This window comes from Elephantulus edwardii, unplaced genomic scaffold, assembly GCF_000299155.1.
Source record: "Elephantulus edwardii isolate Elephantulus edwardi_28Jun2011 unplaced genomic scaffold, EleEdw1.0 scaffold00029, whole genome shotgun sequence".
NCBI lineage: Eukaryota > Metazoa > Chordata > Mammalia > Macroscelidea > Macroscelididae > Elephantulus > Elephantulus edwardii.
The window spans coordinates 10,914,045-10,927,268 of record NW_006399779.1 but is presented as its reverse complement, the minus strand read 5'-3'; the positions used below and the strand labels follow the sequence as shown (position 1 = coordinate 10,927,268).

At 40.7% G+C, this 13,224-nt stretch overlaps 2 protein-coding genes across 2 annotated transcripts in view; both read right to left on the bottom strand.

Moving 5' to 3' along the window:
- TCP11L1 (t-complex 11, testis-specific-like 1) overlaps positions 1 to 955 on the bottom strand; it is a 32,778-nt gene extending 31,823 nt beyond the window's left edge. Inside the window, exon 1 of the mRNA XM_006883738.1 lies at positions 775 to 955. Within this exon, the coding sequence (XP_006883800.1) occupies positions 775 to 931 (157 nt within the window). The 5' untranslated portion in view covers positions 932 to 955. The remainder of the gene's footprint in view (positions 1 to 774) is intronic.
- A 9,870-nt stretch (positions 956 to 10,825) lies between these two features.
- DEPDC7 (DEP domain containing 7) overlaps positions 10,826 to 13,224 on the bottom strand; it is a 26,241-nt gene continuing 23,842 nt past the window's right edge. Inside the window, exons 6-9 of the mRNA XM_006883736.1 lie at positions 12,497 to 12,639; positions 12,202 to 12,327; positions 12,032 to 12,110; positions 10,826 to 11,157 (exon numbers count right to left, since the gene is read on the bottom strand). Coding sequence (XP_006883798.1) covers positions 10,964 to 11,157; positions 12,032 to 12,110; positions 12,202 to 12,327; positions 12,497 to 12,639 — 542 coding nt within the window. The 3' untranslated portion in view covers positions 10,826 to 10,963. The remainder of the gene's footprint in view (positions 11,158 to 12,031; positions 12,111 to 12,201; positions 12,328 to 12,496; positions 12,640 to 13,224) is intronic.

The following is a 13,224-nucleotide window of genomic DNA, read 5'->3' as shown; positions in this document are numbered from 1 at the left end:
GCTGTGATGGTTAATAAACTACCTGGGAAGGGCTTTGATCATTTTAGAAGAAACACACCTCAAAACCCAAAAATGTTTATTGTTCTTTCAACTATGCAGACTCACTGATCATATGTGCTTTAAAGAGATAATATCAATACTGACATTCTTAGACTATGACACTCCCTCTTAAAAACTTTCAGTTTTGGACTCATTTCAAAAACCTTAAGTATTCTTAATAAAAGATATGAGTTGGGGCAAATGCATAGCAATTGCAACCCTTTCATCTACTGGGTTTACTTCCTGCCAGGGCTCCTAAATGACTTCACCACACACATTCATCAAACTGAAACCCCTCAACCTCTGTGGGAACTAAGCCCTGAGGCAGTGAAGTTAGGGTGTGGTAAATTCACATACAAAAGCCTTACCCTTCACCCTTTTTCACCTGCACAAGCACAGTCCTGGCCGAAATTGGTCTCAGACTTTTCAAATACTCTTAATTAAAGCTTCAATTCACACTCCACCCGCCAATGTCTCAGAATACTTCAGAGAAGCTGGAACGTAATTGCTGGAGAAGGAACATTCTGGATGATAGTCTAAATTTTCATTTCTCATGCAACTGAAAACCCACAAGTGACCAGGCAGCCAGCTATGAAAGGTTGTTATTTTAATGCTAACTGTCAATGTTATCATAGTATTAGAGCTCAGCTCAAGACCACAGGAACAAGGACACCTAGTAAAGATAATTTTAAAATCATGGTAACGTTTCTTCTAACCAAACACAAATTTGCTTACAGTGGGGTCTCTGCACTCTTTGGGGGCTAGGGGAGGCTGGTTTTACTCTTTTCTGTAAAGCTTCATCAGATTCTTCCACATCATCTTCAAGGCTTTGCTCAGAATCATTTGATTTTCCTGCTTCATTTATTTTAGAGTTGTCAAGGTTTTCAGACATTCTCAATTAAGTTTATTCACTTTCCTAGGAGAGACAAGAGAAAAGAGAGAAATGAGCCAGCCGTGTTCCAATTATTCTTCTAACTGGAAATGTGACTTAAGGCATACCCTTCCATCTCTTTGGGTTTCAGTTTTCCCCAACTATCAAATAAATGATCTTGCTAAGATCTTATGTAGCTGTAATATTCCACTTCAGTGTTTCTACAAGTACTTGTGAAATGACTCTTAGATTTATCACATTTACGGATTTGACCCACAGATAGTAATAAGTCTGGACTGAACATGCTTGTCCCTATCCCAGGTCCCATGTTAAGAGCACAAGATCTTAAACAGCTGTAACACTGAAAATGGCCTGCTTCTATTTTAATCAGACAGTGATTCATTATCTATCCACTCTTCCCATTCTCTCCCCAAACCCCCATGTCTGTCCTATTTTGTAACAATAGTGTTATGCAGTGTTTGTCCTTTTGTGACTGTGATATTTCACTCAGGATAATATCCTCCTGGCTCCCCCATGTTGTGTAATGTTTTTAAGAGTTCATTGTTTTTTACCACAAGATAAATGTAAACAACCCAACTGAAAAATGGGCACAGAATATAAACAGACACTTCACCAAAGAAGACATTCAGATGGCCAACAAACACATGAAGAAATGTTCAAAATTACTAGCTCTAAGAGATGCAAATCAAAACAACTATGAGAATGCAAACCCATGTTTATCAGAGCTTTGTTTACAATAGCAAAGAACTGGAAGCAACCTAAGTGCCAATCAACAAACAAATGCATAGAGAAACTGTGGTATATTCACACAAAGGAATACTACACCGTACTGAAAAACAAGGAACTCACGCAATATTATTCAAAATGGGTGACCTGGGCATTATGCTGAGTGAAATATCTCAGTCACAAAGGGACAAATACTGCATGGTGCCACTGTTGTAGAATGGATCTGACATCAGGGTTGGGGTAAGACTGAGGAAAAAAACTGGATAAATTATGTATACTGTATTCAAACAGATGAGGGAAAGAACAGATTAAAGGTGATATTATGGTTATCACAGGAGTCCAGAATCAAGGTTGCATAATCAAATGTACTTGGGGCGGGGGGGGGGGGGGGGATTGTATACCAATGAAGGAATTTTTCTTTTTTCTTTCCAAAGAGAGGAGCGAACTGGAGGGGAGGGGTGGGCAGGGAGAAAAGTGCAGCAATGAATGAATGGAAATCCAAAATGTCTGTAAATGTTCATTAAAACTAATTAAAAAAAAAAACACAACAAAAACAACTATGAGATCACCCCAGTAATAGCAAAATTTAACAAAACAGCAAAGAACAAATGCTGGCGAGTTGTGGAGAAACTGGAACCCTTATTCACTGTTGGAGGAAGTGTAAAATGGTGCAGCCACTATGGAAGGCAGTATGGCACTTTTCTCAAAAAGTTGCAAATAGAAATATCATTTGACCCAGCAATATATTCCAAAGAAACCATAACTGCCACCTAAGCAGATATATGCATACCCATGTTTATCGCAACTTTATTTATGATAGCAAAGAGTCAGAAACAACCTAAGTGCCCATCAACAAACAAATGCATAGACAAGCTGTGGTATATTCACACAATGGAATACTATGCTGCACTGAAAAAAACAAGGAACTCATGAAATAATATTCAAAATGGATAGCCCTGGAGGACATTATGCTGAGTGAAGTATCTCAATCAAAAAAGGAAAAATACTGCATGGTGCCACTGTTGTAAAACAGGATTGACCTGGGGGCTTGGGGGAGACTGAGAAAGATGGGTTTAATAATGTATACTGCATTGAAACAGATGAGGGAAAAACTGTTTAAAAGGGATATGTGATTAGGTATTTTTGTTATGACAGGAGTCCAGAGCAAAGGCTGCACAGTGCAGTGGATCTGGGGGGAGGGATTGCATAACAATGTAAGAATTTTTCTTTTATTTTTCAAAGAATGAACTGGAGGGGAGGGGTAGGAAGGGAGAAAAGAACAACAATGAATGAATGGAAATCCAAAATCTCTGTAAATTTTCATTAAAATTAATAATAATAAAAAATTTTAAAAAGAGTTCATTGTTTTTCAATGCTGGGTAATATTCAATTGTGCAAATGTACCAGAGTTTTTCTAGCCATTAGTTGGTTGATGGACACTTTGCTCTTTGCTATTGTGAATAACACAGCAATAAACATGAGGGTGCATACATCTGTTTGAGTCGTGGCTTGCTTTCTTTCAGGCATATTCCCAGTAGTGGAATTTCTCAATCAAATGGAACTTCTCTTTCCAACTTTTTGGGAAAGTGCCAGATTGCTTTCCATAGTGGCTGTACCATTTTACATTCCTACAAGCAGTGAATAAAAGCTCCAATCTCTCCACAACCATGCCAGGTATTTGCTGCTTGCTGGCCTGTTGAACTTTGCTATTTCTGCTGGGCAGACAATGATTCAATTTCAAATATTTTAACTTTATCCTTAAGAACTGGTAGGAAAACTCCTGGGAAATAATGCCTCTTATCAGGCATTTAAATCAATACACTATACAGAGGAATTGGTTTCCTGATCTTATCATGAGAATATGATACCTTGAGATGATAGACAGGATGGAGAATCCTGTAATGCAATTAAAAGGAATGTGTGTGACAGATGGTTTTTTATTTCCTTGCTAGTCAGCAGAAAAAAGATGTTGAGTAAAAGCTGTAAACAATCTTAAAGAGCTGTGCTGGTGTGGTTGTTAAAACACTTCACTAACTTGGTGAAGTCCTTGGTTCAAACCCACCAGCCGCTCTATGGAAGAAAGACAAGCCAGTTGGTTTCTGTAATAGCCTTGGAAACTCTATGCGGTAGTTCTCCTCTGTCCTATAGGGACTGCAATTTAATGGCAGTGGTTTTGGTTTTGGAAACAACCATAATGTGTTCGGATATGACTTTAATATTTTTATAATTATTTTTGGTACACTAGCTATCCTCGGGTCAATTCCAATTCGTATGTGTTAGAGTAGTATTCTGCTCTACAGTGTTTTCAATAGTTGGCTGGCATTCCTCCCCTCAGCAAACAGACTACCAAGTCTCTCTTCCTAGGTTCCTCAGGGTGGCCTTGAGTTTCCAACCTGTCCACCAGTAGCTGAGCACACAAATCAACTGCACCACCCAGTTCCTCTATTTCCAGTCTAGGGCAGGAATACACTTGATACTCAGGTATGGGCCAGTTAATCAAATCCTGGAACAGTAACCTCTCTTATGACTATAACAATGGATGAACCCCAGTACCACAACTGTGAGGAGGACTGGGTAGCGTTGTCCTCTCTTCTCCTCAAGGTCACTACGAGTAAGAGTGGTCTTGAGGCACAAAATAACAACTCATTTACTGTAAAAACATGCCAATTCTTTTTAAATTTTTTTTTTTATCCTTGGCTTCTCTATTTCCTAGGATGTTTCTAATTAAGGCAGAAAATAGACACAATGCTCTTGCACTCATAACACTGAAAATAATTAGCATTTGTACTATAGGCACTGAAAGATCATAAAGCATTTTCATAAACATTAATTAGGCTTCTTTATATACCTGGAAGGTAATCAAAGGATCAAACTAAATGTCAACTGCTTTTAAGGAGGTTTGGCAAATTCTCTTCTGAGTATTAGGGAAAAATCACTTGACATAATTATCTGAAATCTCAGACCTTCACTATGCAGAATGAAGTTATTAGAACTTATATTTCCAGACCAAGTTATTAATATAGAGGATGCTTTGATTCATTTAGTTCCCCTTTCTAGTCCCACTTCAAATGAAACCTTCTCAACACACTTCTATTAGCCTCTGGGAACACTTCAAAATTTAAAAAAAAAACCACTAATATAGTCTATGAAAGGGGAGCAAACAAAAACATTTCTCATTTTCTCCCTTTCACATGCTAAAAATAAGACCCCAAAGAAGCTGTGCTGCAATCCTAAAGGCGCCCGTTCGAATCCACCAGATGTTTCACTGGAAGGAGGGGCAATCTCCTCCAGTGCCATTCGGATCTGATATCTGATTTGACAGCACATAGGAAGAAGAAGAAAAAAAAAAAGGACTCCAAAAGATGAAGAAACTTACGCCATGTTGAGAGAAACAAGGCAGGAATTTCCAGGGTCTCAAACTTTTGGCTTACAAATGACCCTCATTCTTTTGAGATACGAGAAGCCATGGTGGTGTAGTGTGTTACTAACTGGTAAGGAGGTGGTTAGGATCCACCAAGCTGCGCCTCAGGAAAACATGGGCCGTTTCCTTCCTTAAAGGTTTACAGCCTAGGAAACCTGACTGTCATGGGTATAGACTAACTGGATGGCAATATGTCTGGATTTTTGTTTAAGATACAGCTCAAGTCCTATCTTTCCCCAGCTACATCAGTGTTTGCTCTTAACTCCCAAAGTGCTGGTTACCAGACAAACTACATTCATATATAATTGCTTTAAATTCAATTCAAAACATGCTTATTTAGATAGGGACTAGAAGATGAAAAGACATTGCCTAGAGAGAGAAGACACATACTTAAAAGTAGCTGTTTTGAAGCTCAGTCTCACATACTTTGGGCATGTGGTCAGGAGGGACAGATCTCTGGAGAAGGACATCATGCTTGGAAGGGTGGAGGGACAGTGCAGGAGAGGAAGACCCCAGATGAGATGGAGTGATACAGTAACTGGGATAATAAGAGATAGGTGTGTTAGGGTCAGTGAGACTGGCTGAGAATAGGGCAGGCTTCAGAGCTGCTGTACATAAGGTTGCTATGAGTCACAGGCGACTGGAAGGCACATAGAATAACATTGTTGTTGTTGTTGTTGTTACGTGCCGTCGAGTCGTTTGCGACTCATAGCGACCCTATGCACAATAGCCCTAAACCCTGCTCTATCCTGCGCCAACCGCACTGCCTCTGACACACCCATCCCGATTACCCCAGTCACCGAATCAATCCATCTCATAGAGGGTCTTCCCCTCCTGCGCTGTCCCTCCACCCTCCCAAGCATGATGTCCCTCTCCAAGGACCCGTCCCTCCTGGCAACATGTCCATAGTTAAAAAAAAAAAAAAAAAGTAGTTATACTGTAACTGAAACTTCAGTAGCATTAAGAAACGAAAGGAATACAGATGAGGAAGAAAATTCAGCCTGGGAGGAGTTCAGGAAAAATCTCCCAGAAAAGGTGATTATTTGAGCCAATCCTTTAGAGGAATGATAGGATTCCATCCAATTAAAAAGAAAGTTTGGGACAGGAGGGAAGCAAAAAGAAAAACGATGCGAGCTCAATGATGTTAAAAAAATCAGGAAAGTAATAGTGCAACAATGAATGAATGGAAATCCAAAATCTCTGTAAATGTTCATTAAAATTAATAAAATTTAATAAAAATTAAAAAATAGAAACAATCCACATTAAAAAACAAACAAACAAAAAACAACCAGCAAAGTAGGGAAAGACTGGGAATCAGATCATAAATCTGCTTGTTTGTTGTTCTTCTTTCTCTTTTTGAAACTCTATGTCTAGAGTATGAACTTCTTAGGCATCAGGATCAGAAATAATATTCTATAATATCCCATATGAATAAGCGTATGTCCCAAACAGATACCCACTATTTGTTGACAAAGATGAATGAAAGCCTGTGTCATCTCTATGATGTCAGTGTTAGGGAAGATAGATGGGCGTTGGTCTGAGACAGATCTTGTTCCTAATACCAGTTACTAGCTCTGTAACGTCAGTTTCTTCATTTATGACAATGAATGATTTCCCTCCTCCGAGAAGATCGAAGAGGAGAGAGTGCAAAATACGACTGGATCATAGCAAGCTTTCCACAACCCCCATGCTGTAAGATTCTGTGTGGCCCGTATCACTGCTCACAGCGCGCTCGTTCATTCAACATCAACCCCAATGTGCCTACCAAGGGAAGGGAGGACAGAGGGATCCTCACACCTGCCATGTAGATAGATCGTCTTCAACTGCACGCTGGGTCTCAGCCGGGCACGGACATTCCCCAGGAGAAAGGACCTTTCAGCAAAGGAGTTCGGCTCGCGACGCCAAGAACCACTTCCTTTGGCAGTCGGTGCCACTCATCCCAGCGTCCGGATTCCGTTATAAACAACAGTTTGGGCTGGTGACGGGGTGACAGGGACGCGAGCAGACAGAGGAGCAGGGCGCGCCCAGCGGACCGCCTCGTGGGGTGACAGGGCCGGGGACAGGGCAGCAGCAGGGCGCCCAGCGGACGGCCTCGTGGGGTGACAGGGCCAGGAGCAGGCAGAGAAGGAGGGCGCGCCCAGCGGACCGCCTCGTGGGGTGGGACAAAGGCTGCTCGAAGCCCAAACCCGCCCGCCGTCCCTGCCGCTTCCTCTCCTCTACCCCGACGACACGCTGGTGAGACTGTCGCGGGAGAAATGCCGTACACGTGCGAACGACGCCGACCTCGCCCTCCCGCGAGGGCCTCGCAGAGCGGCCGGCCTCCGCGCCGGTTCGCTCACCTGTCGCGGAGCCCACGTTCTCCCTCCTGCACCTCCGACTGTGACTCGGGCGACGGCTGGCGCCGCGGCCAGGACGGGGAACAGTGCGCGGCGGGCAGGGGCAGTTCAGCCTCGGTCCCTCCGAAGCTTCATCATTCGCCGCGCTGCCTCCTCCCTTCTCGGCTGCGGTAGGCCGTGGCTTTAGCGGCCGCTCTTCAGCGTCGGCAAGGGGAAGGCCGCGCTGAGCTAGGCGGTGCCCACTTCAGGCAGGGCGGCGCCATTTTGTCGTACGGAAAAGGGAGGCGTGGCTCAGAGGTTACGGCGAGAATGCCGGGGGCTGCTGCTGAGGGCAGAGGGGCTTGCTTCTCACTGGGAGGCGCCATGTTTCCGTACGGAAAGGTGGGAGCGAGGGCCAGGTACCTCCTGGAGGAACGTGGGGAACAGAGTGAATGTATAGGGAAAATACACTCCTCTGGAGCACCTGCATTCTAGCCATCTCCGCCTTTGTAGTTGTACTTGCGGCATAGTTTAATCCTTGTTTCCAGGTCAAGTTGTAACGAACACATGATCCTCCAGTGGGTTTTCAGAAATTTCATGAGAAGATTCCCCATGTTTCTCCTGCGGAGTTGTTAGTATCATTTTATGTTATTTGGTGTTATTTCGCAGGCTAATTTTTGGATCTGGGGTCGCTCAAAAATTTTTCCCATATAAATGAACTGTAGTAACTGCCTTTTCAATTTATATTACTTAATAGAAATACCAATCTTAACTCTGTGAACAATAGATCTAAAAACTCCGCCCTATCCTGCACCATCTTCAACACTGCTATACTTGAACCATTGCTGCAATCGCTGTGTCAACTCATCTCTAGTCTTGTCTTCCTCTACTTCATTGACCTTGTGCTTAAGCTTGCTCTCCCTTTCCAAGGAATAACCTTTCATAACATGCCCAAAGCATGTGAGATGAAGCTTCATCACACTTGCTTCCAAGGAGCATTCTGACAGTCCTTTCTCCAAGGTATATCTGCTTTTTTTTTTTTTAATTCTATGGGATATTCCATATTCTTCTTATACAACTCAAAGGCATCATTTCTTCAGTCATCTCTATTCATTGTCCAGTTCTCAAATATATAGCAAGTGATTACAAATATGGCCTGAATCATCTGCACCATAGTCTTTAAACTGACATCATTGCTCCTTAGTATTCTGGGAAGGTCTTTGACAGCTGACTTTCCCAATACAACATGTCTTGATTTCTTGATTGCTAGTATCAAGGGTGTTGTGGATCTTGTTGTTGTTGTTAGGTGGTGTTGGGTCTAGCATAACTCATAGCAACCCTATGAACAAAAGATCTGAACTCAGTTCTATTCTGCGCCATCCTCACACTTCCTGACACATAAGAGCGCATTGCAGCAGTCACCATATCAATCCACCTGGTTGAGGGTCTTCCTCTCCTTAGCCGACCTTCAACGCTTCCCAACATCATGTCCCTCTCCAAGGAATAATCCTTTCTAGCAACATGTCCAAAGTATGTGAGGTGAAGCCTCATCATTCTTGCCTCCAAAGAGCACTCAAGCTGCATCCTCTCCAAGACATATCTGTTTGTTCTCTTGGCCATCCATGGATGTTCAGTGTTCTTCTCCAACACCACAGCTCAAAGGAGTCAATTCTTTTTCTGTCATCCTTATTCATTGTCCAGGTCTCAGATGCATAGCTAATAATCAGAAAGATTATAGCTAAATCAGATGCACCTTAGTCCTCCAACTGACATCACTACTGCTTAATACTTTGGAAAGGTCCCTAACTGCAGATTTTCCCAGTGCAATGAGTCTTCCTCTGCTTGCTTGTACCAAAGGTGTTAATTGTGGACCCAAGCAAGATGAAGCTGTTGACAGTTTCTATGTCCTCTCCATCCATCGTGATGTTGCTTATGGGTCCAGTGGTAAGAATAATTTTCCTGACATTGAGATACATTCCATACCAAAGGGCTACATTCCTTGATCTTCTGCAACAAGTGCTTCAAGCCCTCCTCTATTTCAGCAGTCAAGGCTGTGTCATCTGCATAATGTAGGTTCTGGATGTGTCTCCCTCCAATCCTGTTGCTACATTCCTCTTAATAGAGTCTAGCTTCTAGAATAATTTGCTCAGCATACACACTGAAAAGGTATGTAGGGAGAATACAACCTTTGCTCACTCTTTTCCCAGTTCCAAACTATGTAGTGCTCCCCTGCTCCATTCACACAACAGCTTCCTGATCCCAGTATAGATTCCGCATGAGTACAATCAAGTGCTCTGGGATTCCTATTCTTCTCAATGTCAGCTACAACTTGTCATGGTCTACACAGTCAAACGCCTTTTCATAGTCAACAAAGTGGAAATAGACATTCTTCTGGTATTCCTTACTTTCAGCCATCAATGATATCAGCAATGATATCCCTGGTGCCACAGCCTCTTCTAAATCCTGCTTGAACCTCTATGCACTGTTCTAGCCATTTTTGAATGATCTTCAGCAGCAGTATTTGGCTTGTATGTGGTATCAATGATATCACATAAATTATAAACTTGGCTGCTGTGTCAATATCCCTTGAGATGGTGCTGGTTTGGAATCTGTGACTAGGGATAAATGAATCAGGGAACGTGGGGCTATCAAGTAGCTGAATGTCTCATCTCTCAGTGTCTCTGGTTGTTTCAGCATCACTGCAGACAATGCTCAACAGCTAAGAGACGCTCCTGAAAGGGAAGGGGTGGAGACAAACTTGGTGCAGGCGTAGGTTTGCAGGGGATGAGGGGCTGTGGCAGGAAAGTTGCTCCTAGTGTAGAGAAGACAGAGCACAAGATCTTATAAGACAATATTCTTATCTTTTAATAAAACATACTGAATTAAAGAGGTGGTAAGTCCAAAATGTGCTGGTACAGGAGGAAATAATGCAGTTATAAGAAAATTAGCCATGAGTTGACAGTTGTTGAAACTAAATGATAAGTATATACTTTATTATTCTTTTGATTGTATATGTGCTTGATTTTTCCATAATAAACTTAAGATGTTCAAGATATGTTCAAATAATTGTGTGCCATTGAAGCAGAATCAACTCATAACTGACCCTCCAACAGTTTTTCAGAGGCAGTAAATTGTATAGGAGATTGCTTTCTCTGTAACTTATGAAAATCAGCAATTTTCATCATGACTTAACTTACTACCTTATCCCTAATGAGTACCTTTCAAAGGCACAAACAATACTCATGTTAATATGAAATAATAAAAGTCCTTATTATTTAATATTTTCTTATAAAAATAATGCAGTGTCACATCTTATTTCTATAATGGTCAATACATTTTGCAAAGTAATTCTAAATGAAGTTACCTCAAAGAGGTCAGTGGTAACAGCAGTATGCCATCTCACTAACAGTCTCAGTCACACAAGTTAATATAAAAAAAAAATTTATTAAGTACAATTTCATATTCAGAAAAACATCAACCTTACAAACCTAAATATGTCTTTAGGATACGTAATTTATTCTTAAAATACATAAGTTATATACATTTTAGACAACTACACATATGAAAAACTCAAGTTCCAAAATATTCAGTGAAGATGTTTGGATGACACTTATAGAACTGACTGAGCAGCTTCTTCTTCTCTTTTGCAGAGAGTTTTGAATCCTCATTGATGGTTTTTAGTAAATTCAACAGCTCCTCTTTGGTCGTCTTCTGTGTACTGCTGGGATAGTCACTTTGCTCAATCCTCTGGCAGTAAATATATCCTTCAAGTTTAAAAGTAAAACAATCAGTTGACTAATATCTCAGATTTAACTAGAAAAAAAATTGAGCAATATTTATGTTTTCACGTCTTATTTGGTAAGATACTAAGCACTACTGAGTTCTTAACCTTGTTCAATAAGAATGTTTAGGTTGAAATCAAAGCTGAGAAGCCAAATTTTTTTTTTAATTTTATTTTATTATTTTGTGTGTGTGTGTGTGTGTGTGTGTACCTTCAAATCAGATCTGACTGGTACAGGAGGAGATTGTTCCTCCTTCTCCAGCAGAGCATCTGGTGGATTTGAACCGTGCACCTCTGGGATTGCGGTACACCTTCTTGCCACTAGGCCACCAGATCTCGCCGAGAAGCCAAATTTTATACCAAATATTGTATGAAAAACCATATGCTTGTTCAGGAATTGAAGGAATTACAAATGTATAAGTTAGGACTTCTCTTGTGACAGATCACAGAAAATGAGCTGTTCCCTGCAGACAAGAGACAGGTAGGGGCCTCCTATGGAGGGAGTGTTGATACATGTGAAATACTTCCTGAGCTAAAGCATTAGGTTGACAATAGAGGAAAAATTCAGCTTCATTTACAAAGTAATTATTTTTATTATTTGCTTCACCTGATTATCAATAAATACACAGAAGCATCATGGCTTGAGGCCCTTCAGTCAATAAAACTGCTGGCCCCCTGTCATTACGCTCTCTGTTTTATTTTGTTCCTGGCTGTCTGTCTCATTATTAATGATTATAAAAATACTTTATCCTTGGTCTGCAACACAAAGTATAACAATTTATTGCCAAAAGAAGTTTTCAAGTAAACACAAAGGATTTTACTATTAGAAGGTGATAAAAAGAGATGTCTTGGGATACCTGTCTCACTCTTTGGATCTCTTCCTTCTTGTATGGCCATAAGCTTAATACTGACAATTTTATGTAGAGTTGCAGGAATCTTAAGAAAAAGAAGAGACACAAGATAAACCTGAATATTCACTTTAAGCTAGTGATCAATTACATAAGCTTAACTACTTTCAAAGTTTTACCTTAAAAACATCCTTTTGATGATCTATTAAAAAGAGTACGAGGAGGTCAGTCTTGCCTTTGGATAAGCTTTTATTGTCAACAATAGCTTTTGAAAATATCCGTTTCACAACCATCCGGTTGTCACTCTGCAAAAACAAAATATTTCCTATAGTATATATTTAAAAGAACAAGTTTAAGACAAAATGATAGTAAATAGTAATTCATCACCTATTTCCGCCTAGTAAATGCTAAAAATGTAAAAATCTGACGTGTGGATTCTAGAAGTACAATTAATATTTAAACAAAAAGACTTACTTCTTTCTGTAATTTAAACTCAGAAGGATGTGCTGCAACAGCCATGAAATACAGGAGTCTTCTAAATTCTTCTCTGTTTGAGGAATCCAAAAGCTTTAGAAAGAGCTGAGTAGCTTCCAATGCTGTTTCAGTCTTTCCATTAACTTCAGTCAAAAGAAAAAGTTTGGTGTTAGCTCTCTCCAAATATTGCCAATATTAAAGGAAATAAAAAATCGAGCTATAGTTTAAGCTAAACAGTAAACTTATCCAAACACATTTCCAAAAGCCAGGAAACTAGGAATTATAATGAATAATATCATACAAGTAGCCAGTTTTCAAACTGATAACTAATACCCATAGTTCTCACTAAAAATGTTTTTAGGTGCTGTCGAGGCCACTATGACTCATCAGATCTGAAACTTGCCCTGTCTTGCACCATCCTCCCGATCTCAATCATGCTCAAGCCCATTGTGGTCGTAACACTGGTGTCCATCCATCTTGAGTGTCTTTCTCTGACCCTCCACCTTTCTAAGCATGCTGTCTCTTTCCAAGAATTCTTTCATCCTAAGAAAATGTCCAAACTAAGTGAGATGAAGTTTCATCAGCCTTGCCTCTAAAGAGAAACTCAGGCTACACTTCTTTTAAGATGGATTTGGGTGCAACCACTGTGGAAGGCGGTATGGCGCTTTCTCAAAAAGTTGCAAATAGAGATACCATTTGACCCAGCAATTCCACTACTGGGAATATAT